The following is a 26,553-nucleotide window of genomic DNA, read 5'->3' as shown; positions in this document are numbered from 1 at the left end:
AGCCCATAGAATTGAGCCCCAATCTGCTAATTAACACATCATTTGGAACACCTAAATCCAGGAGAAATTGATCAGTGAATCGCTTTCTCTGTGCACGCTCTGTCTCTCTCACTCTCTCCCCCACGGGCACATGTAAACTAGTTCATTTCAGTTGTATAAAGGTGGCTATACACTATACAACCTGATTGTACAATCTTTATTTACCAAAACCTTATAAATAGGGGAACATACCTATCTATCCAATAACTCTGTATCCAATCAGTCAAGCCCTTCCACTAAAAAGTTGATGGCAATTCTAAAATAGATTGTATAGTGTAGAGGGAGCTTTATAGACTTCCAGAAACACACTTTTGCCATTTTCAATATTACAGCTCTGCTCCACATTATGTGATCATTCAGCTCCTCCTTTGTGTGCACTCTGCCAAACAAATGATCTAGGAATCGAGGAGGGGAGGTACAAAACAATCCATCAGCAGAGGACGACACTGGCTGTGTATTGAAGGAGAACGGTGCCCACTGACAATGACTGCATTGAAGGAGCATGTAACCACAGAGGTGGAAAAAAGTATTGTAGAAAATGGGCTTTTAATGGTAGTCCCCATGTTTAAGATAATATATATTTATATACACACACACACCAATCATTATTATAAAGATAAAAAAGTTTATACATAATTTATTAGTGTTGATTGTTGTGTTTGTGTGTATATATATATATATACACACACATATATACATACACATATACATACACACACACATACACACACACATATACACAGGGGGTCCCCAGATTACAAACAAGTTAGGGACTGTAGGTTTGTTCTTAAAGGGGTTGTAAAGGTAAATGTTTTTTCACCTTAATGCATTCTATGCATTAAGGTGAAAAAACATCTGACAGTCCCGGCACCCCCAGCCCCCCCCCCGTTTTACTTACTTCACCCCTCGAAAGTCCCGCGCTCGTCCCCCAACGTCCTTTCCACCGTTCAGCCTGGCCGCTGATTGGCTGGAGTGGATGGATGGAAAGCAGCGCAGCCATTGGCCGGCGCTGCTGTCAATCACATCCACTGACACGGAGCGCTGGGGGGGTGGGGCCGCTGGATACAGCGAGCGGCTATAGCCGCCGGCTGTATCACGGGAGCGTGCCCGCAGATACTTCTCACCATGCGAGGGAGCTCACATGAACGTGAGAAGCACCTGCGGGAGGAAGCAGAGACAGCCGCCGAGGGACCCCAGAATAGCAGGTTCGGGGTTACTCGGTGCAAAACGAGCTGCACAGTGGAGGTAAGTATAACATGTTTGTTATTTAAAAAAAAAAAAAAAAATTATTCACTTTACAACCCCTTTAAGTTGAATCTGTTTCCAAGTTGGATCAGGTACATTTTTTTTTTTAAGTGTAGCTGCTATCCAAAAAGCTTAAAAAAGGTTTTTTTGGCTGCATAGGGAAGGGTTATTGCCTCTGTAATGTTTGTTTTGCTGTCTGTGCCCCTTTTCAAAGATTTCACCTCACTTCCTGCCCCAATGACAATTGGATTTTGACAAATTTTGGGTTGTTGTGGAAACAATCCTTGTTGATAAAGCATCAGCGGAGGTACCTTTTTCCCCATAATAATTCTTACAGGAGTGAATTTCCCTTCCTAGGGGTAGATTTCCTCTCACTTCCTGTTGTCTCCTTCCGTTTGTAAGTATGAGTCGTTTTTAAGTCGGATGTTTGTAACTCGGGGACCGCCTGTATGTGTTTTAGCTTTAACCATGGAGACTATTATTTAATAGCCCATTTACTACAATACATTTTTCGTTCTGATATACATTGGGCTGGTGACCCCTAGGTGTGGAGTGTGTGGAATATGGATTTCCCTCTCCATTAATAACAAACCAACCACAGAGGTGGGTGAGACAAATATATTATAGGAGCAGTGCAGTACTAGAGCTGTGGGCTGGTTTTAGAAAGTACTGCAGCACTGGGCTGAACTAAAGTAGTGAAGAGGTGGGCTGTGCAATCTCCTGGAGGATGAGAGCAGGAGCAGGGTGTGGTTAAACGAGGTCAGCTGCTGAAGAACTTCCTCACTCTATGGCTCTAGCATCCTGCAGTACAGATAACAGGAGGTCATCAAGGAGTTTTCTATAGAAGAAAGCAGAGGCGGAGATGAGGCCTGCTCCAGCAGAGGCTGAGGTGAGGGACATATTGGTACTTAGGAAAGCTGCACTTTAGAAAAAAAAAATAAAAAATTGAACTTTAGTGATACTAAAGTCTTGAAAAAAAACAAAACACGTCCGATTGTTCTGTGCAGCGGTTTTGCACAGAGCAGCGTAGAGCCTCCTCTTCTCAGGTCCCATTCCTGCGCTCCTGGCCCCTCCCTCTTGCAGAGTGCTCCCACAACATCACTGGATTGAGATGGGGCTCAAGTATTAGGGGGCTGAGGAGGGTTGCTGCACACAGGTTTTTTTTTATCTTAATCTTATCTATTTTCAACAGCACATACTTATTTTTTCACCCCCTCCCAACATCAACTGGTTCACCCGTTCCATAGGAGCAAAGAAAATACCTGGTACTTTTTGGAATGGAAGAATAGAAAAAAGTCAATCACTCAGGTGGCAGTGCCTGGAGATTGGCCCAGCACTGTCACGTGCGCATATTCACTAGGAGCTTGACTAAAACTTAAATTTCCTCATTCCCACTGACTGAACAGAGGGCAAGGGAGAGAAGTTTGTTCTGCTCGGGAGGGGGCTATAGCATTTTTTTTTTTTTTTTTTTTTTTTTTAGCGAGTCACTCCAAAAATTTATGTGGTAAAATTGCCCTTCTCTTTCCCATCATGATCCTTTCTGTAGTTCAATTACACCAAAAATGCATTCCCCATGACTAAACTCCAGGGGATGGAGTGAATCGCATTGGTCAGAGTCCATGCTGAGGTTGCCACTTCATTCACCTCTCTAGAACACCTAAGATGTGCGACTTCCAGCTTCCAGGGGCTACCCCTTTTTTTTCTTGAACCAAATGCGTATCCCAGTTTATACAATTCAGCAGGTGCCATTATAAAATGAACCCAAGAAATTTCAGAGGGAAGGAATAAAAAACATGTATGCGTCTTTATAAGCTTTTGCCTCTTTTACACTTACACAGAAATATGGAGCTGTAGTGACAAAATGCAAGCATGAACACTGCCAGGGCAAACTGAACAGTTATAATGCTGTACTAAGGTAGCCCATATAGGAGTCATTTTTGGGCGTTTAACCAGAGGGTTGAACGAAAAAAAAAAAAAAAAAAAACTGACCCGATTCCCCATCTATGAATTAAATGTGGATGGGGGAATCTTCCCTGCTGAACTACTGTTTTATGACAGCAGGGAAGTTTCCCCCGCTGTCAGAATACACTGATCAGCATTGCTGGCCATAGCCCACGACGCTGATTGAGTGGGGAAAACCCAAAAGGGCCACTTTACAGAAATGTATTGGTAGATTGACTTCTGTACAACCACAGTGCCCATGCATGGATTGAAAATTCAGCCGGTCCCTGCTGAATTGGTAGAATTTTGATCCATGTATGGCCAGCTTAAGTGCCCCACGTACAAAGAAGCCATCTCAAACTGTAAGCTGAGCTCATAGTACCTGATATTTGTTTATTATTTTTCCAATAAATAACCACAACACATGATATTTATTATTTCTGCTGTTTTATTTAGTAGAGGTTTTCCTTCAACCAGTAGTTTAGAAAAAAAAAAAAAAAAAAAAAAAAAAAAAAAAAAAAAGGAACAAAAACACGAAATACTCCTGATGAGAAAATAAAACAGTTTTAAATTAAAATAAACATTTACATGATTTCTCAAGGTTGAGACAGCATTAGACTCGACAAACAAAATGGGAATACAGCTATGCAAGAAGGCAATGTGGGAAAACAAGTGGCATACAAGTCCAGGGAGCTGGCAGCACCTTGGTATACATCCAGTGCAGCTATGCTTCCCCTCTGGGCAGAACTCTTTAAGGCTAGCTAGAGCTCTGTTACCCCTCTCCTTGCCAATAGGTTATAGAACTAAAAGTACAACTTGAACAGGCTAAATGTATGTCATGACGCGTCAGTCTATTCATGAAAAATTACCCTGTTCTCGAATATACAAAGTGATTGTTCTGATGCTTACAATGAAATATTAAAAAAGTAAAATAAATAGATTTTATGTAGGCCACACCTCTTAAGGGTGGTTTTAATACCTTCTAAGTGCACTGTAAAAAGAGGCAGGCAAAGGCTTGAGGAAGTTCCAGCATGCTGTACAATGGGACTTGTAGTTCCACAGCATTAAAGGAAAACAATCTCTGTGTAGCGGTGATTCCTTATGACACATGTATGACACATGTAGAGATGGATTTTCTATTAGTAAGTCTTAAGCTCACGACAGCCTTGAGCTAGGTGCAATAATCCAGAATGATCATTTCATTGTTCTGACTGATGACATTTTCACTGGTTACAGTGGATTTCGGCATGCTGCACATCACTGCTTTATATACTATGTTTATTGATAAAGCTGCCTGAAGTTCCTATGCAAAGCACAGCTACATGGACAAAACTAACCTTGCTGGCCAAGATAGTACTTGATCTTCCATAGAGACAGCAGTGCTTCAAGCACATCAATACAAAATGACAGATATACATACCATTGGTAAAATACATTGCCAGCAGCCTGTTGTCCTACTTGGCATTCAGCAGTTCCATGTCCCCGAAAACCCCCCCACAAAACTGTTTTACTACACAAAGGATTAAGGCCCCCCTATACTGTGCCACAGTGGCAGCCCATCCATTAGGGGTGCCTTCCCCCAATCCATGCACCCGGCCCCTAATCTACATGCAGGGCCCCGGATGTATAAAATTCTAAGTGTTTTTTTTTTTTAAGCACATGATTAGTGCCTGAGGCTCCAATTGGCTTCGAAAAGGGTGGGCTCAGGGCGCAGAGCACCTTTGTGACAATAGCAAATATTCACTATTGTCTTCCAGGGTATCCTCCTGGCCAACCAAGACCCGTTTGGCCGAGAGGAGAAGCGATCGGATTGGCCGCCAAGGGGAAGGAGAAAAGGAAGCTGCCCTAAAGCCAGAGATGCGGGGTGAAGCCACCGAGGAGATGCAGGAAGGTTTGAAGTGGTCTGCGACCTAAATAGGGTAGTGATCACCGGGGGGGGGGGGGGGACAGGTGTTCGACTGAGCGCCAGGAGGGGGAGTTTTCACTGAGCGACCACTGCCACCAGCCGCCACTGCTGTGCCATTGTATTGACAATGGTATTAACCAGGATTGTATTGAAACATGGTATTAACCATGCAATGTGGTAAGGCAGCCCATTCATTTAGAAAAAGATGCCAAAGCATGGCAACAGAACAAAAAACAAGCTTTACTTTTTCTTGTAAAGAGCACACCATCACACATAGCTTGTGCATTATGAAAGTGCTACAATGCAGGTTTGATGTAACCTACTGTGTTATGATGCCTCAAAACAACCATGCCTTAAAATGCATTGTGGTCACAGACAATTAACTGCTTCAGCCCCAGAAGATTTTACCCCCTTCCTGACCAGAGCACTTTTTGCGATTCGGCACTGCGTAACTTTGACAATTGCGCGGTCGTGCGACATTGCACCCAATCAAAATTGACGTCCTTTTTTCCCCACAAATAGATCTTTCTTTTGGTGGTATTTGATCACCTTTGCGGTTATTTTTTGCGCTATAAACAAAAAGTGACAATTTTGAAAAAAAAAAAAGCATTTTTTTTCTACTTTTTGCTATAATAAATATCCCCCAAAAAGATAGAAAAAAAACATTTTTTCCCTCAGCTTAGGCTGATGTGTATTCTTCTACATATTTTTGGTAAAAAGAAAAATCGCAATAAGCGTAAATTCATTGGTTTACGCAAAAGTTATAGCGTCTACAAAATAGGGGATAGTTTTATACCTTTTTTTATTTAGTAGTATAGTAATGACGGCGATCTGCGATTTTTATCGGGACTGCGACATTATGGCGGACACATCAGACACTATTTTGGGACCATTCTCATTTATACAGCGATCAGTGCTATAAAAATGCACCGATTACTGTGTAAATGACACTGACAGTGAAGGGGTTAACCACTAGGGGGCGATTAAGGGGTTAACTGTGTCCAAGGGAGTGATTCTAACTGTGGGGAATGGGCTGGAGGTCACATGACAGCAATCATCGCTCTCAATGACAGGGAGCGGTGATGTGTCATGACACGATTCAGAACGGGGAAATGTCTTGTTTACATAGGCACTTCCCCGTTCTGAGGTTCCGTGACACGATCGCTGGGAGACCTGCTATCCCCGGCTCTTAAAGGGGACGTACAGGTACACCCATTTGCCCACTGCTGCCACTGTGCCAATGTATTTTGGAGTGCAGCAGTCGGCAAGTGGTTGAACAGGCATTTTTGCAACACATAGGTGTTACATCAAACTAAAAGGTAAGCTATGATAGAAATCTCTCTTGGCTAAACCTATTCATTAAGGCACTGCCCAGCAATTACTATCAGCAAATCATGGATTGGCTACTTTCTTCAGTGCTTAATAAAAAAAAAACTACTAACATTTTGCAACTCAAAAAGGAAATGTAATGGCTGCCTTGTGCGCTGGGATCAGTAGATCTTCTGCATACCTATGTGAAAGGGTCAGTCTACCCACAACTAATATTTCAAAAATTGAGGACAGCAGGTTTAGTGGCAAAGATTTGCCCATTTACAGCAGCTATTAGAGAGTTTTAGATTATCAGCCAATATTTTTACATTCACAAAGCGCATAACATCAAATGAGTCAGAGGTCAGTGTTAAAGTATAACTAAAAGGCAAAACTTTTTAAAGTTTTGGATAGAGTGGAGAGGGATTAGAACCCATCAGTTTTTATTGCTATCTGTGTCTCCATTAGGGAGATTCACCCTCTCCATTTATCCTGTTTACCATTATCATTGAAAGTGAAAGTAAAATTCAAAATTTGGGGGAAATCTTCCAATGGGGACACTAGTTCTGGTGACCTTAGGGGCCCCAAGGGATTTTTTCCTTCGACTTCCTGTTTTAGGTATGGGGCAGAAAGTGAAGGTAAACCTCCCCAATGAGACACAAATGGAAAAAAAATAAAAATGAAATAAAATTACCTTACACGGGTTATAGCCCTCCCTTACTGTATCCAAAATAATAATTAAAAAAAATGATCTATATAGTTCTACTTTAATAAAACGCCAATGGTTTAGCTGGTCTACCTACATCTGCTCTTTGTTATGGCTTTAACTGTTTAATCATAGCTAGAAGCACTTCTATTTAAGGCTAGTTCACACTTGTGCATCTTTAGCTAAAGTTGAAGCACATGAAACTGCATACAAAATCCACAAGATCTGTGCCTTCATAGTGAATGGCACTGCAATTGTATGATGGACACAGACAAGAACAATGTAGATTTGATTGAGAATTTTTTTTAAAAACAGTACATTAGGGAAATAGAGAACCTGTCTTTTTAATGGTCAAAAAATCCACATTTGAATAGGCCTCTAGGAACTAAGAACAGAGAAAGGAAACTTTTTTGATGGGGAGTTGTTCTATATACATATATAGACCGATATAAGGGATATGATAAGACACACTTAAAAGATATATGAAAATATCTTTCAGAAAAGGGTAGAGACAAAATAGATGGGGTCCTTCAAGTGACACGTTTAAGTCTGTTTAGTGGGCAAAGGAATGGGGCCATTTCATCACAGAAAGATCACTTGTACAAAGGATCTTGCATTGAGAAATGTCAAGAGCATATCTGATCTGTAGAGCTGGAATTTTACAGCCATTGTTCATTAGACAAACAAATTTTCCTCATATCTATTGTTCTGTATTAAAGTACTCCAACTATAATTATATTCATATCTCCTGTACCTGAAAGAATCACAACTACATTACCTGTACTATTTCTGTGCATTTTTGAATGTACAAACTCAGAAATTTGTTACAAATGTTTGTTCATGGTGAGTACTATCTTAGATGGTTCCAGATGGCTGAAGTATTCTAAAAAAAAAAAAAAAGCAGCTGTGTAAAGAATTACATACAGAAAGATTAATAGGGAAGAATTGGGAGACCGTTTCTCTCCAAAATTCAAGCAGCATTTTCTCCTTTAAGACTTGCCTTATCCTCAAGCTTGAAAGGGTTCAGTCCTCCCAAAACTATATTTTATTTTTTTGTAGAGGCTGGAGAGTTAAATTACCGGGAAGGGAAGGTGGTGGTGCCCAGGCCTTCACACAAGCAAGCTATGGTGGCTATTTAAACTGCTGGATTTTTTAATACCTTTATGCATCATGAAGAAAGCAATAGGTGGCATGGGAACATGTGCACTGTAAGAGAAGTGATATTTCAACATGTGCAGCAAAAGAACCATGAGGAGATATCAAACCCTAGCTCCCAAAATTTGAAAAGCAGACATGTTGGTCCAACAAACTGCACTGACTGACAACAGTTTGTTGGTTTCGGACACTGGAAAGGTTTTTGGTGCCAAAAAACAAGCAAAAGAAAGTGTTCACAATTACCCATACCACTTAAGCAGATCTCGTCTATCAACTTTCTCCTTTCTGAACTCATTCTGCTCCCTAAACAATTGGCCACCTCCACACACTTAAGTGAAACCCCTGACTTAACTTAAGCTGGTCAGACATGGATTTAAATTCAGCCAGTTCAGCAGGGACTGGCCAAATTTCAATTCATGATTGGGCTAGCCCAGTGATGTCGAACCTTGGCACCCCAGATGTTTTGGAATTACATTTCCCATGATGCTCAACTATACTGCAGAGTGCATGAGCATCATGGGAAATGTAGTTCCAAAACATCTGGGGTGCCAAGGTTCGACATCACTATGCTAGCTGGTTGTACACAATTTGATCTATAGATCGACTTTGGGAAAAACCTGACAAGCTGGTTCTATACAACGATCAGTTCCGCTGGCAGAATACATATCTTAGCAGGAGTGTTTCACCCATATCAAAAGTATGGATGGGGGAATTTGTACAATAAAAAAAAAAAAAGAAAGAATGATTAATGTATGGCCTGCCTTAAAGTGGCTCTAAAGGCGGAAGGCTTTTTATTTGCATAGAATGCATGAAGGTAAAAAACTTCTCCCACAATATTTATCTTAGCCCAATTCATATCCAGCAATGTGCACAAGAACAGCTGTCCCCTTCCTCATTGGCTCAGACACAGCAGCGGGAGCTACAATCCCTCCACTGCTGCCAATCACAGCCAGGGGAGGTAGCAGGCTGAGCCTTGTTCTGTGCATCAATGGACACACAGAGCAGGGCTTGGGAGTAAGCATGCTCACAGCCAGTGGCTTGCCATTGGGGCACTCAGCACCAGCGGGAGGATCAAAGAAGTGGAGGATAGATGCTGATCTGTGCAAAACTACTGCACAGAGCAGGTATATTTAACATGTTTTTATTTAAAAAGAAAATTTCCTTTACTATTACTTTAACCTACCACCGACACTTAACCAAGCCTCTTCCCCGCTTCAGGTTTAAACTAGTTGTGAGTTAACCCCTCCAAACACTAAACCAATTCTGCACCTCATCTCCGCCTAACCTTGCCCTTAAAACGAACACTACATTAAATTGGCTGCTTAGGTTAAGGACTCCACGACCCCCCCTCATTGAATCACTAGAAATTCCTGCAGTTGTACATTACAGACGTACAGGCACTGGAATGAAAATTTAGCTAAATGAAATATTAGTTTTGAGAGGACTGACCGTTTTTCTGTAAAGCTGGCCATGGGCAGTTGGATCCCTCACTATCTGAGCAGATGAGGCAAGTTCAAGCTATCCCCCATCATGAGCTAAGACCTGGCAACTTCACAAACAAAAAAAGGCACCTTTTCTTCTCATAGGAACATAATGACAGCTCACTGGCAATTGATACTGGATGCATCTTCACACATGATGACCAAATTAGTTGCATTGCCTACAAATACTGGGCTATGTAAGGCCAGCTTTGAGCTATAACTTTGCAATCTATGTCTATATAAACTACTGTCATACGCTAACCTAATGTATAAAAGCATTGGAAAAAACAAAAAAAACTTTCCCCTGTAACTTCCTATTTTATCTTTGTTTACACCTGACAGATCCCACACTTTATGCAAACATATTGCTACTTTAATCATCTATTCATACATAGCAACTTTCACATCAAGCTTATATGTCCTTTAATCCCTGTACTGCCTACTGGGCTATTATGTCTATATTGCATGAATGATAGTTTGTTCCAATAGAAGAGCTCCTCCAGCTATGGCAATGCGAGTAAGGCAGTACCTGTGTGTAATGCGGACAAAGCAAAGCATATCTTCTATACACTGAAAGAACAACTTTAAAATAAATATATACAGGACGAATAGAAATCATCTTTGGTCTTCTAAACATATGATAAAACTATTTTTTTTTTTCATTTTTTTTTTTGTTAAAGAAATTACAGCACTGATCATGGAACTGATCTTAAAGAAAATAACTTGATACATTATGCATCTTATATTAAAAAAAAAAAAAAAAAAAAAAAAGAAAACAAAAAAACTTAAAATGACACACGTAATCTGGACAGAGCAGATTACTAAAGTGCTCCAAGTGGTCAGGAAAAGTGGTGCATTATAGAAGGCTATTCTTACGATAAGAGCCTGGACAGCATCTAGGCATTCTCAACACTGCCAGCAGCTCAGGAAAATGCACAGTGATGGTCTAAAAGTGGTCACCTCTGAGGACACAATCATGGTATATGTACTTTGCTGTTGGAGGACTCAAATTAAGAAGTCACTAACCTAACAAATTGTAATGTTTCCTATACCAGGAAATTATGGACAGATGCAGCAATAACTAATCATTTTGGAAACATTCTCAGAGAAGTTGAGATCTACAAAAACCTAAAATTCAAAATCAGGAATTCAATCCAAGACTGGTGTATTTGAATATTAGCAGCCCATCAATGGATTGCTTGGCTCACCCGTAATCTTCATATATACAGAAAATGAAACCCAGTTACAGTTGGGCTTCACCGTTTAACAATGCACAACAGCAATGTATTAAAGGCGAAGCCCAGAGGTTGATCAAGAAATAATCCAGACCAGGGTTCTAATGAATACTAGCAAAAGTGCTAGAAATACAACATTGACACAAAAAAAATAAAGTAATGCTTTACTTTTAGATATTTCAGTGATTGGTAACCAGAGCCATTAGCAACCAGTGACCAAACAAGATTACGGAATGCACGCTTTATCCAATAGACCCTTAGGGGCACATTTAGAGAGATCCAAAATGCAAAATGTTAGGCTTTTCACCCATATAAGTCTTTTTAACTTGCTTATCTGCAAAATCATACAAATTTATTGTTGAGGCCCTGATGTAAAGAAATTGGACTCCCGATAAAAAGGATTGATCCTTTGTGCAGAGAACCACTAAGAGCTTCTGCAATTCCCTCTAGCTGAAGAGATAGATTTTATGCCTGATGTTCCAAGCACTACAACAACCAACCCAGGGTACATTCACTTGGATTTATTCTAATGCAATTAGAAGCTTTTTTTAAATAAAAAGTAAATATGCGTTAAAATAACCTGCAAAGTTTAGTGCAATAAAATATTTTTTTAGATCTCTTCCTTGGCCTCTAGGTTTCTGTATTAAATTTTGGTCCCAAATATGGTGTCCTCAGTAGTTTATATGGACTCCATTTTGACCATCAATATGCACTTCTTCAATCTGATCAGCCCTAGCTCAGGCTCGCAAATATTTTAAACTCTACACAGGACATCGACAAAGTTATGATATTTTCTGAAGTTGCATGGGTAAAATGGCAGATACTGGCTTCCCACACACCTTTTTTTTCTATTATTTCATTATGTATGCCTTCATTATCATTTAATAGGACTATTTAGCCCCCAAGTGATGCTTTCCATTGTTTTTAGACCCCAAAATATACACTTTGCCATTAAAATGTACATTCAAAGTGGCCAACTCCAGGGCTTCAAAGAACAACTGTGAGATAGTATTTGCAGTTGAAACTCACAAGATGGACATTTCTGGCTTAATCATGTTAAATCATTACCACAGAGTTTTGTTACTAGTAACACTAATAGCAAGTCTTCAAGGCTTGGCCAATGCACATATTTATATAGAAAGCATGATTGGGCATTACAGCTACTGAGAATGCTTTTTAAAAGGTTCACTCTACACCATTTGCCCAGTTATTCTGTCTTCAGCTGTGTAGAAAAATGGAAAGAACCAAGCATTTTTATTTCATGTGCAGTGCCTGCAGATGAGATATGGCACAAAATGTAAACTTTCCGGTAAAAGAAAAATATTATCTTGTGACCTGGAAAGATCTTAATTTTTTACCTGACACACTAACCTCGGATACCTGCCATCTGAAGACCTAAGTCATACTCAAAGAGAGACAATTTTTTTTTACCTCAGAGTGCTCCCTTTATACTCGTACTGTTTCTTTGCTTTTACTTATAACCTATTGAAGCTGCATGAGAACCTGCACTCACACATATGTGATAAGTTCTGATGCAGCTCTCCACTAGGAGGCACCATCATAGCCAAATGTTCAGACTTTTTTTTTAGGAGAATGTCAACAGTAGCAGAACAAGGGTCTGCTAATGTATCTCCTCATGTTTACTACATAAACTGTTCTGGAGTACCAGCCGAGTTTCACTTTAACCCAAAAATCAGGTTAAGTTAACCAACTAAACTAGTTTACAGAAGACTGCAACATCAAAAGACTGATGCAGAAAGTCCACATTTTTTCCAGTGTGCATCTGGAAGCCATCTACAAACTTCTATGGTGCATGCATATCTCAATTAAGGTAAAAATATTTGCCAGAGGTCTATGAAGACCAAAGATAAGTACTATTTTAGGTCTTGCTTCAGCTCCGAATATATTAGGAAAGTGTGCCATTGAGCCTGTGCCTTTATCAGGTCATCCATAAAAAACATTGCTGGGGAAATATTCACTTGAGACATGTGAATATGAAACAAAAATTAGCAAAAAAATAAAAAATAAATAACATTAAAATCAATTTGTACCGTTTAAAGAAAAACAGGTCTGAATACCCTGAATTGTCTAGTGCAGGGATATGTGGTACAGTCCAATGTGGCTTTCTGCCAGGGTTCCTCTTCACCATCACTGAACCACAATTCCTTGTAAACTGGCAATCGCACTTCTCACTTAGCCCCAGGCCATTCACAGACTAAGACACGGGGTCCCATCTGGATATATGTGATTGTACAACGCTGAGCACACCAAGCAGGATTTCCAACATTCATGTGAGTGGCCTCTTCTATAAGATGGCAGTCTCAACAGCTAAATCAAGAACAGACAACTCAAACGTGAAGTGTGACTTCCTGGGGAATGCGACTGAGAAATGAAAGGCAGCATCTATATGTTTACAAAGCACTGCCTGCAGTGTGAATATTATCGCAGGCCAGAATAAATCACTGTCTGCTTCTGCTAGTAGATACTGACTCCATTTTCTCAGGGTTTTAGACATTTTTCTCCCAGGTCTTCAGAAATATTCCTGCAATACAGGTGTAAAGTTCTTGCCAAGTTTTTCCAAACGCCAGCTCTGATTGTGGTTGTGTATTTTCATCTGGCATTACTTTGTTCCAGTTCCATTTCCCGGGTCCATGTGTGTCTGCTATGATCCTTTCCCCACAATTGGATTCTCTCTGAAAAGCAAAGCCGAAAGATAAAGTAACAGCAGACAGCATTGCTAATCACCATCTTGCATAGAGCTTGCATGCTGAGGTTTTCTGACTAATCAAGCCCAGTGGCCAAGTAGGTAGCAAGTTAAAAGTAACCTTCATTAGCCTTGGCTTAGCTCCCCAAACTGCAAAAGGTACACAGAATCATTCTTTGTAAGCCCCAGTGATTAAAAAAAAAAAAAAAAAAAAAAAAACAGTGACTGTACACAAACTATAGCTATCCATAGAAACCAGCCAAAAATAATCTGATTTAAATGTAGCAAGATGGCAATACTGTACGTTTCACTCTTCATTGCTTTTTGTATTCTCTTAAGACAACTACAGTGCGTAATATATATACATACATACATACACAAATACATACACACAAATACACACAAATTATCTCACAAAAGTGAGTACACCCCTCACATTTTTGGAATTTTTTATATATCTTTTCATGACATGAAGAAATGCCACTTTGCTACAATGTAAAGTAGTGAGTGTAGCACTTGTATAACAGTGTAAAATTTGCTGTCCCCTCAAAATAGCTCACACAACCATTAACCACTTGCCTCCCGCCCTATAGGCGAATGACGGCTGCAAAGTGGGTTCAAAATCCTGACTGGGCGTCATAGGACGTCCTTAGGATTTTGAGCCGCTGCGCGCCCCCGGGGGAGCGCATCGCGTTGATCGTTGTTGCGGGGTGTCAGTCTGACACCCTGCAACTACGATCTCGGTAAAGAGTCTCATTACCACTTTCATCGGCTTTTCCTCACTTGCGTCTGTCAGACGCGAATAGAGGAGATCCGATCGGCTGCTCCTCTGACAGGGGGGTCTGTGCTGATCGATTATCAGCGCAGCCCGCCCCCCCCCCCCCCCCCCCCCGAGGATGCCCACTCTGGACCACCTATCCATGCCAATTTGTGCCACATAGTGTCCATCCGTGTCGCCCATCAGTGCCCCCTCATCGGTGCCCCCTTATCGCAGCCCCATAAGTGAAGGAGAAAACATACTTATTTACAAAGTTTTGAAACTGAAAAAAAAATAAAAAATAAAAACTTTGAAATTTTTCGGTCTTTTTTTTTTTTTTATTTGTTTAGCAAAAAATAAAAACCGTAGAGGTGGTCAAATACCACCAAAACAAAGCTCTATTTGTGGGGGGGGATGATAAAAATTTCATTTGGGTACAGTGTAGCATGACCGCGCAATTGTCATTCAAATTCGACAGCGCTGAAAGCTCAAAATTGGTCTGGGCAGGAAGGTGTATAAGTGCCCAGCATTGAAGTGGTTAATGTCTAAACCGCTGGCAACAAATATGCGTACACCCCTAAGTGATGTCCAAATTGGGCCCAATTGGCCTTTTTCCCTCCCCGGTGTCATGTCACTTGTTAGCTTTACAAGGTCTCAGGTGTGAATGAGCAGCAGTTATGTTAAATTTGGCGTTATCGCTCATACTGGTCACTGGAATTTCAACATGGCACCTCATGGCAAATAACTCTGAGGATCTGAAAAAAAATAAATAAAAAAGAATTGTTGCTCTACATAAAGCTGGTCTAGACTATAAGAAGATTGGCAAGACCCTGAAACTGAGCTGCAGCACGGTGGCCAAGACCATACAGTGTTTTAACGAGACAGGTTGCATTTAGAACAGGCCTCGCCATGGTCGACCAAAGAAGCGGAGTGCATGTCCTCAGCATCATATCCAGAGGTCGTCTTTGGGATATAGACGTATGAGTGCTGCCAGCACTACTGAGGTTGAAGGTATATGCCGCACACTGCATCAAATTGGTCTGCATGTCTGTCATCCCAGAAGGAAGCCTCTTCTAAAGATGATGCACAAGAAAGCCGCAAACAGTTTGCTGACGACAAGCAGACTAAGGACATGGATTACTGGAACCATGACCTGTGGTCTGATAAGAACAAGATAAACTTATTTGGTTAAGATGGTGTCAAGCGTGTGTAGAAGCAACCAGGTGAGGAGTACAAAGACAAGTGTCTTGCCTACAATCAAGCATGGTGGTGGGAGTGTCATGGTCTGGGGTTTGCATGAGTTCTGTTGGCACTGGGGAGCTACGGTTCTTTGATGGAACCATGAATGCCAACATGTAGGGTGACATACTGAAGCAGAGCATGATCCCTTCCCTTCGAAGACTGGGCCACAGGGCAGTATTCCAACATGATAACGACCCCAAACACACCTCCAAGTACGACCACTGCCTTTCTTAAGAAGCTGAGGTTAAAGGTGATGAACTGGCCAAGCATGTCTCCAGACCTAAACCCTATTGAGCATCTGTGGGGCACCCTCAAACCGAAAGTGGAGGAGCGCAAGGTCTCTAAAATCCACCAGCTATGTGATGTCATAAAGGAGTGGAAGAGGACTCCAGTGGCAACCTGTGAAGCTCTGGTAAACTCCATTCCCAAGAGGGATAAGGCAGTGTTAGAAAATAATGGTGGCCACACAAAAGATTCACACTTTGGGCCCAATTTGGATATTTTCACTTAGGGGTGTACTCACTTTTGTTTGCGAGCAGTTTAGACATTAATGGCTGTGAGAGCTATACAGTTTATGGCCATCCCCAAACTGTTGAAAAACAGTTACATATACATAAATACATACATACACACACACATACAGTATCTCACAAAAGTGAGTGCAACCCTCATTTTTGTAAATATTTTATTATAACTTTATGTGACAACACCGAAGAAATGACACTTTGCTACAATGTAAATTAGTGAGTGTACAGCCTGTGTAACAGTGTAAATTTGCTGTCCCCTCAAAATAACTCACAGCGCCATTCATGTCTAAACCGCTGGCAACAAAAAAGTGAGTACACTCCTAAGTACGGTATTTATCGGCGTATAAAAACGCACCCCAAGTTTAGGAGGGAAGTTTAAGGAAAAAAAAGATCTTACATTTAAATGCCCATCAATGCAGCCTTATCAGTGTCCATCTGCAGCCTTGTCAGTGTCATTTGCAGCTTTGCCATGCAGCCTTGTCCGTCATTTGCAGCCTTGTCATGCAGCCTTGTCCGTCATTTGCAGCCTTGTCATGCAGCCTTGTCCACCATTTGCAGCCTTGTCATGCAGCCTTGTCCACCATTTGCAGCCTTGTCATGCAGCCTTGTCCACCATTTGCAGCCTTGTCATGCAGCCTTGTCCACCATTTGCAGCCTTGTCATGCAGCCTTGTCCACCATTTGCAGCCTTGTCATGCAGCCTTGTCCACCATTTGCAGCCTTGTCATGCAGCCTTGTCCACCATTTGCAGCCTTGTCATGCAGCCTTGTCCACCATTTGCAGCCTTGTCATGCAGCCTTGTCCACCATTTGCAGCCTTGTCCACCATTCGGCAGCTTTCAGCCAAGAACAGCCGAAAGCTGGCGAGAACGGCCGAAAGCCGCCCAGGGGCTCACAACGGCTGGGTATCAGCATATAACACGCACCCGCGATTTTCCCCGATTTTAAGGGCAAAAAAGTGCGTGTTATACGCTGATAAACACAGTAAAAATCTCCAAATTGGGCCCAAAGGGTCAATATTTTGTGTGACCACCATTACTTCCCAGCACTGCCTTAACCCTCTTGGGCATGGAGTTTATCAGAGATTCACAGGTTGCCACTGGAGTCCTCTTCCACTCCTCCATGAGGACATCATGAGGCTGGTGGATGTTAGACATTGCGCTTCTCCACCTTTTGTTTGAGGATGCCCCATAGATGCTCAATAGGGTTTAGGTGTCAGAAACCATGAAATCAAACAGAGACAGAAGTACAGTTAAAGCATTATTGTTTAATAATAAAAGTAAAAAAAAAAAAAAAAAAAAGAAGAACAAACGTAGTCAAAACATAGCCAAAGTTCAGTAAGGGGAACAGATAGGAGCAGATAGTCAGCCAAGCCAGAAGTCAGGGATCAAAGTAGCAGAACAGCAAGCAGGATCCGGAGCCAGAAGGGATGTCAACAAAGCCAGTCTTTAAACAGGAACGCATATGTTTCTTGTGCGTTTGACCAAGGCAAAGGCAGAGTTTCTCTTGACTGGACGGCTTAAGTAGGCAGGACTGACAAGCAGGATATCAACAACAGCCGAGTAACTGTGGAGAGAGATGGAAGCTGGCAATTAGACAGCTGAGCGGCCAGCTCAGAGAAAGGAGGGCTGAGCCCAGCCCTGACATTAGGTCTGGAGACATTCTTGACCAGTTCATCACCTTTACCCTCAGCTTCTTTAGCAAGGCAGTGGTCGTCTTGGAGGTATGCCTAGGGTCGTTATGTCGAAATAATGACCTGCTGCCCAGTCTCTGAAGGGAGGGGATCATGCTCTGATTCAGTATGTCACAGTACATGTTGGCATGCATAGTTCCCTCAATGAACTCTAGCTCCCCAGTTCCGGCTGCACTCATGCAGCCCCACACCATGACTCTCCCACCACCATGCTTGACTGTAGGCAAGACTCGCTTGTCTTTGTACTCACCTGGTTGCCACCAAAATTGTATGACATCATCTGAACCAAATAAGCTTATCTTTGTCTCCTCAGACCACAGGACATGGTTCCAGTAATCCATGTCCTTAATCTGCTTGTCTTCAGCAAACTGTTTGCGGGCTTTCTTGTGCATCATCTTTAGAAAAGGCTTCCTTCTGGGATGACAGCCATGCAAAACAATTTGATGCAGTGTGTGCTGCATGGTCTGAGCACTGACAGCCTGACCCCCCCCCCCTTCAACGTCTGCAGCACTCGTACGTCAATTTCCTAAAGACAACCTCTGGATATGATGCCGAGCATGTGGACTCAACTTCTTTGGTTGACCATGGCGAGGCCTGTTCTGAGTGGAACCTGTCCTGTATGGTCTAGGTCACTGTGCTACAGCTCATTTTCAGGGTCTTGGTAATTGTCTTATAGCCTAGGCCATCTTTATGTAGAGCAACAATAATTTTTTTTCAGATCCTCTGAGGCCGTGTACACACGGGCGGACTGTTCGTCCAACTTTGTCCGCTGAACAGTGTTTCAGCGGACAGTCCGCTCCTGTGTGGGCTTCAGCGGACAGTTTCAGCGGACAGTCTGACGAACAAAGTTTTTCGGAATTTCCGTAAGACTGTCCGCTGAAACTTGGTTTGAGCGGACAGTCCGCTCGTGTGTAGGCTTGTTCGGCAAACTAAGTCTCGCGCATGCTCAGAAAGAATTTACACGGCGAAGGTTGCATTGCAGTGTATCGGATGCCGAATTTCTCGTCCCATCGTACGTGCCGTTCACGTCATCGCGCAAGTTTTCAGCGGACTGTTCGTTCGTCGTGTGTGGTCAAGTCCGTTCATGCCAATTTTGAACGGACTGTTTGTCAAACTGTTTGACGAACCTAGTTGGGCGGACAGTCCGCCCGTGTGTACGCGACCTGAGAGTTCTTTGCCATGAGGTGCCATGTTGAAATTCCAGAGATCAGTATGAGAGCGATAACACCAAATTTAACAAACCTACTCCCCATTCACACCTGAGATCTTGTAACACTAACGAGTCACATGACACTGGGGAGGGGAAATGGCTAATTGGGCCCAATTTGGACATTTTCACTTAGGGTTGTACTCACTTTTGTTGCCAGTGGTTTAGACATTAATGGCTGTGTGTTGAGTTATTTTGAGGGAACAGCAAATTTACACTGTTATACAAGCTGTACACTCACCACTTTACATTGTAGCAAAATGTCATTTTAGTGTTATCACATGAAAATATATAATAAAAGATTTACACAAATGTGAGTTACTTTTGTGAGATACTGTAAACAAAAAAAATAAATAAAAAATTATTATATTATAATTATATATCTATATATATCTATATCTATATATACATACATACACATATACATACATACACATATACATACATACACACACACATACAGTGCAAGTATTCAGTGTGCTTCACTTTTTCCACATTTTGCTATGTTACAGCCGTATTCCAAAATGGATTCGATTCATTTTCCTCAAAATTCTATACTCCATAATGACAACGTGAAAAAAGTTTGTTTGAAAGCTTTGCAAATGTATTAAAAATAAAAAACCTGTGGTAAAGTCCACCTGTGGTAAATTCAGTTGATTGGACATGATTTGGAATGGCACACACCTTTCTATAGAAGGACTCACAGTTAACAGTCCTCGTCAGGGCACAAACCAAGCCATGAAGTCCAAGTAATTGTCTGTAGACCTCTGAGACAGGATTGTATTGTGGCGCAGATCGCGGAAGGGTACAGAAACATTTCTGCAGCATAGAAGATCCCAATGAGAACCGTAGCCTCCATCATCCGTAAATGGAAGACATTTCTTACGACCGGGACTCTTCCTAGAGCGGGCCGCCTGGCCAAACTGAGCGCTTGGGGGAGAAGGGTCTTAGTCAGGGAGGCGACCAAGTACCAGATTGTCATTCTGACAGAGCTCCAGCGTTTCTCTGTAGAGAGGAGGAGAACCTTCCAGAAGAACCACCATCTCTGCAGCACTCCATCAATCAGACCTGTATGGTAGAGTGGCCAGACGGAAGCCACTCCTCAGTAAAAGGCACATGACAGTCCGCCTAGAGTTTGTCAAAAGGCACCTGAAGGACTCTCAGACCATGAGAAACAAAATTCTCTTGTCTCATGAAACAAAGATTGAACTCTTTGGCCTGAATGGCAAGCGTCATGTCTGGAGGAAACCAGGTACAGCTCATCACCTGGCCAACACCACCCCTACAGTGAAGCATTATGGTGGCAGTATCATGCTGTGGGGATGTTTTTCAGCAGCAGGAACTGGGAGACTAGTCAGGATTGAGGGAAAGATGAATGCACCAATGTACACAGACATCCTTAATGAAAACCTGCTCTAGATAGATCTGGACCTCAGACTGGGGTGATGGTTCATCTTCCAACAGGACCCTAAGCACAAAGCCAAGATAGCAAAGGAGTAGTTACGGGGAAAACTCTGAATTTTCTTGAGTGGACCAGCCAAAGCCCAGACTTGAACCCGATTGAACATTTCTGGAGAGATCTGAAAATGGCTGTGCACTAAGGCTCCTATCCAACTTGATGGCGCTTGAGAGGTCCTGCAAAGAAGAATGGGAGAAACTGCCCAAAAAAAACAAAACAAAAAAAAAAAAAAGGTGCTTCCACAAAGTATTTTTTTTTAAGATTTCAAAACAAACTACTTTCAAGTTGTCATTATGGGGCATGGTTTGTAGAAGTTTGAGGAAAATAATTAATTTAATCCATTTTGGAATAGGGCTGTAACATAACAAAATGTGGAAAAAAATGTAATGCTGTGAATATTTCCTAGATGCACTGTATATGCATTCTACTTACTTTTCAAATGCCTTATTTTACAACCTTATCTTTTATGTCCTTATATTCAACAGCCTTGTTAAGCAGGGTATACATGTATTGAAATTTGGCCAGTTCAGCAGCTTGAAGGACCTAATGCACAAAGCTGGCATCAGATAAAAAAGGGAGAAACATCCACCTTGTATATCCTAAGAAAATATATGCACAAAAGCCAAGGTGGCAACCTTGCATATTTTTGAAACAGAAGCCTGATGCAGAATAGAGCAAAAGCCCAAGAGGCATTCACAGCTCTGGTAAAGATCCTTGAGATCATTCCCTGGTGCCCTTCCAGATAAGCAGAAAAGAAATCGGTCTTTCTGAAAGAAGCAGTGGTTAAAAGATTTGCACACTGCCTGAACAACATCCAAACAAGGGAGGGGAATTTTACCAAGATGAACCAAAGGCTGGACAAAGGGATGGAAGAACTATGTCCTGATTAAGGTGAGAGGCAGAGAATACCCTAGGCAAGAAGGAAATCTGGGGCCACAACACCACCTTGTCCCTATGCAAGACCTAAAAGCCACCCATTCAGACGCTCACCTTACAGAAGTGACAGCTACAAGGAAAGCAATCTTGTGAGCGAGAAGAGAAGAATGTCTCTCTGCAGTAAGAAGTGGCTTGAGTGGCCCCTGGACTTACACAAAATGAAGTATGCCTTCTATGTCCCCTGATAGAAATCCTCTTCCTGTAAGGTCTATCGTTGAACATAGAGAAATAAGTGAACAGGGCCATGACACCTTGATCCAAAAAGCCTGGGGAGCCTGCTAGAAATTTGCCAGTCTGTGAGAAGACACAGAAAGATTTAAAGTGAGAAAACAAAAAGGGGCAGTGAACTAAAATGGAGTTTGAAACCCTGGGAGACCATCTCTTGCACCTTGGCACCTGGAACCCAAACTGTCCAAGCATTCACAAAAGTCAGGAGCCATCTACCCCCTCCAGAAAGTGGTGGTGCGCATTCATGCAGGGGAATGCTAGTTTATAAAAGTGCTGTCCCTCAAAAGGGTCATTTGGATTAAATGTATTTTGCTTGTCAGTTCTGCAGTCCAGCCCATGTGCCTTACACATATATACCAACCAAAGACATGTACGAGAGAAGGTGGGAGGGCTTCTAGTAAGCAATGCAATATAGTCCCATAAACACACATTCCTAGGAAAATCCTGGATAAGGGGGCACGGTATAGAACACAGCCAGAATCAGGTGTAGAGCTGGACCCGCCAGTGAGAACAGAGTTTTAGATAGTTTCCACTTATCAGTTAGGTCCCCAGTAGTGGGTGCATCCTCCACTGGTATATGGTAGTAACTTTGTTAAAGGGAGACATGGCTGTATTCAGAGGAAAAAAAACCTTTTGAAAAAAGTCTGCACCAAATGGATAGAAACCCAGTAAGTGTTTAGAGGAAACAACTTATCCAGATGCTTCCAATCTTTGTATAGAAGCAACAGGATGTCAGAAATCATAAAATCAGACTGAGACAGAAGTACAGTTAAATCCCACTTGTTTAATAACAAAAAAGGTAAACAGAGTTAAACGTATTCAAAACATTGCCAGAGTTCAGGAACCGGAACGGATAGTCAGACAAGCCAAAATGTCAGGGAGCCAGAAGGAATGTCAGCCAAGCATGTCTAATAGGAACACAGGAGAGCGTTCTCTAGAGATGTGACCAAGGTGAAGGCAGAGATCATCTGGACTGGATGAATTAAACAGGCAGGATCAGTGAGAAGGATCATCAACAGGTGAGTCACTGTGGAGAGATAGGAGCTGGCAATGAGACCGCTGAGCTGCGAGCTCAGAGAAGAAAGGGCTGGTCCCAGCCCTGACAGTACCCCCTCCCCCCTTGGAGGACCACGAGGCTTGAGGGGGAAGCGCCTATGGAAATCACGGAGGACGACAGGGGCATGCATGTCCGAGGATGGAACCCAAGAGCGCCCCTCTGGACCATACCCTTTCCAATGCACCAGGTACTGTATGCTCCCACGGAACCTATGGGACAACAATGGACTGTACTTCATACTCCTTATGGCTCTCAACCTGAATAGGGTGAGGATGTGGCACCGAGGTGGTAAAGCGGTTGCAGACCAAAGGTTTAAATAAAGAGACATGAAATACATTTGAGATACACATATTAGAAGGAAGGTCTAATGCTTAAGCCACTGGGTTAATCCCACGAAGAATGAACGGGAAACGAACACCACAAAGATGCTCCTGTAACAGAGGAATACTCTGCGGAATAAACGAGTCAGGCAACATGAAAACCATAGTTTGCCATAAAACGGGAACAATCGGGAAGCAGAATTCAAGGCACTATTGTGAGAAATCTGCCCCCGGTAAGAGGTCTGACCAGTTATGATGGTCAGAAATATAGCAATGTAGGAATTGCTCCAAGGACTGATTGGCTCGTTCTGCAGCCCCATTAGACTGCAGGTGATACGCAGAGGAGAAAGCAAGCTGAATTCCCAACTGTGCACAAAGGCTCACCATAACCGGGACACAAACTGACTACGCCTGTCTGAGACAATAACCTTGGGTAGCCCATGCAAGCGAAAGATCTCCCGAGCAAAAATGGAAGCCAATTCCTTAGAAATTGGCAACTTCTGAAGTGGACTACAATGAGACATTTTCGAGAACCGGTCAACCATCATAAAGATAACTGTGCTGCCCTAGGAGTTGGGTAACTCCACAATGAAATCCATAAACAGGTGGGTCCAGGGCCTCTTTCCATTAGGTATGGGTTGTAGGAGACCCACTGGAAGGTTTTGTGGAGTCTTACTCTGAGCACACACAGAACAGGCAGCTACGAAGGCGGTTACATCAGCACAGAGTAGGCCACCAGAATTGTTGGGGAATGGCCCAATAGAGTGGATTCTTCCCAGGGTGTCCAGCAGCCTTGGGAGAATGGTAAACCTGGAGCATGGCAGTACAGAGACCATTAAATCTACAGTCACTTACTTACTTTTTCTTGTCCTAATCCAATTTTCCATACGTTTCCATTATTAATGTCTTCTTCCTGATCAGACTTTAGGTCATGACACAGGAGTTAACCAGATGACCTCATTAACACACAACAGGCATTATCCACCCTCCCATTCCCAGGTGCACATTTATTAAATTAAATGCAATCAATCAGTGATCACCCTTCTCACACAATGAGATTGCTTAGTGTATGCCACCTTTATACAAGTACATAGGAGGGAGTGGACAAAAACAATCAGCTGTCAAGCATCGTTCACGTCTTTCACATCACTGCATAGCAGTAACTCGCATTTCCAGTTGGGGAGGCTGGCGGAATTTTGTAGCATTTTCACTCATCACACATAGGACAGCCACCTGAATGGGCTGCCCTACACATAATTGCCCCAAAGATGCTTCAGAACTATTTATTTATTTATTTTTTAAAGTGGAGCTTGGTACTTTTTTTTACTGCGATTTTTGGTGCAGCACATTTCTGAAATGCAAGGAAACACACAGATGTGAATGGAGCTTCGTTCTTGTGTTATCACACCAATTTCACTTTCAGGCCCCATTCACATCTAGCATAGTGAGCGCACATTTTGCGTCTCGTTTTTCCTGTGACGCGCATAGGGCAGGCTGTTGATTTCAATTGGCTGCACTACATGTGGTTAATGGGACATTTTGGCGTTTTGAGATTTGTGTTGTACTGTGCGTTTTGCAGCCTTTGCCCCTTGTTTTTTTTCACACAGCAAAATGTGTGTTTGCGTCTGTGTTTGGTGTGCCATTGATAAATAATGGCACTGAAAGCACAACTACTCATTTTAGGTGCATCAACATGGCCATACACTATGCAATATGATTGTATATTGTGTTATTAGTGAGATGGGTGATCACTGATTGATTGCATTTAATTAAAAAATTTGCACCTGGGAATGAATGGGAGGCTGGCTGATGCAGGGTGTGTGCTAATGAGATCAGCAGGTCAACTCATTCCTGTGCCATGACCTAAAGTCTGATCATGAAGGAGACATTACTAATGAAAATGTCTAGGAAAATGGATTAGGACAAGAAAAGTAAGCGACTGTAGATTTCATGGAAAGCTTTGATTTTTTGCAAAAAGTACATGAATGCTAAATTGGTGCAAAAATAAATAAATGGACAAAAAGGTGAACTTACCCTTTAAAAGGTGGAAAAAGTTCTGAAATGATTTATCTGATTTTTTACATCACAGAAACCTGACATTTTAACCGTGGTGTGTAGACTTTTTATATCCACTGTATGCGGCCTCTTGAGGTGTTGAGGCTCACTCGCTAAGAGGCCTATGGCCAGCATGAAGAGATTAAACCAACATGTCTATTAAAAATTGCATTATGTATATGAATTAACATAACATACACAGATTCCACCTTGGAAAAACTTTGGCGTCTGGCAATGGTATTGGACAGTGGAGAAAAGTCAACCTTTGCTAACCGTGACAGGAGCTGGCCCTTAGTTATTGAATATATGTTTTAACACCGTGCTATGCATAATAACCCTTTACCCATAAACCTAAAGCTACTCTCCCAATTTTCCACCTTGTAGCAAAGTGTTTCAATTTATAAACAAAGTGCTCCACAACACTCTCCCTGTGCTGTACTTCACCCATGCTGGTGCAGAAAACTCCCAATGGGCAAGAACTCACATTGGTTACAAGCGGGTCTAACACTGTGAATAAATCTCCCAGCAACAATTATCACTGTTAACTTAAGCCACCTATAGATCTTCAATAGCTTTCCTCCTTTGCAATATCATCCTTTGGGACTATACAAGAAACAGAAGGTGCCACAGCATAAAACCTTTTATTTAAAATGTAAATAGCAAAACAAATTGCACTCACATCAGACTATGCCTTTGTCCCGGCACTGTCCTGCACAAGCACAGTCCTGTGTAGATGCCGGCTCCACCAGCTTCCCTGCATGGTGCGAGTGGGTAACCCTGCAGAGTGACGTCAGTGTGCCTAGATCCGTCCAACGCATTTCATCATCGGACATCATCAGAGACATACAACACAGTGGAAGATGGTTGTGGAGCACTTTATTTATAAACTGAAAAACTTTGATACACTGTGGAAAGTTGGAGAGCACCTTGATATAAGCTAAAGCACTCTGATACCAATTGGAATGTTGTGCAGCACTTTGATACAAACTGGACATTACTGTTGATTTATTTTAAAGGAGAAGTCCAGCCAAAGCTTGTTTGGCTGTACTTCTCCTATGGCTCACAGGAGTGCAGTTTGTTTTCAGCAGAGAGCAGGCTGAAGTCTGCTCTCTGCTGACATCACTGCTGTCAGTTCAGGCACTGCGTCCTCATGACCACAGAGTCGGAACCCGCCAGGTAGCTGGACCGACACCAGGCTCAGCCTCTCAGCGAGCCACTGAGAGCCCAAGTAGGCTGCCCCCTCCACCGCCCAGTGCTCCAATGAGTGAGGAGGGAGCAGAGCGCTGTGACTAAAAGTCTACAGCTGAGTGATCGTCTGTGTTCGATGGCTCAGTTCTCAGTGTAGAGGCGCCGG

General features: G+C 42.3%; 1 protein-coding gene across 2 annotated transcripts in view; it reads right to left on the bottom strand.

Moving 5' to 3' along the window:
* Positions 1-4,235: 4,235 nt before the first annotated feature.
* RASA2 (RAS p21 protein activator 2) overlaps positions 4,236-26,553 on the bottom strand; it is a 214,396-nt gene continuing 192,078 nt past the window's right edge. Inside the window, exon 24 of one of the 2 annotated variants that reach the window (XM_077488568.1) lies at positions 4,236-13,709. In XM_077488568.1, the coding sequence (XP_077344694.1) occupies positions 13,679-13,709 (31 nt within the window). In that variant the 3' untranslated portion in view covers positions 4,236-13,678. Of the gene's footprint in view, positions 13,710-17,565; positions 17,811-26,553 lie in introns of those variants that run through there. The other variant, XM_077488567.1, reaches the window with a different exon arrangement.

This window comes from Lithobates pipiens, unplaced genomic scaffold (assembly GCF_037356315.1).
Source record: "Lithobates pipiens isolate NorthernLeopardFrog02 unplaced genomic scaffold, aLitPip1_a1.2 Scaffold_18, whole genome shotgun sequence".
NCBI classification, from domain to species: domain Eukaryota; kingdom Metazoa; phylum Chordata; class Amphibia; order Anura; family Ranidae; genus Lithobates; species Lithobates pipiens.
This window is presented reverse-complemented; position numbering and strand designations above follow the sequence as displayed.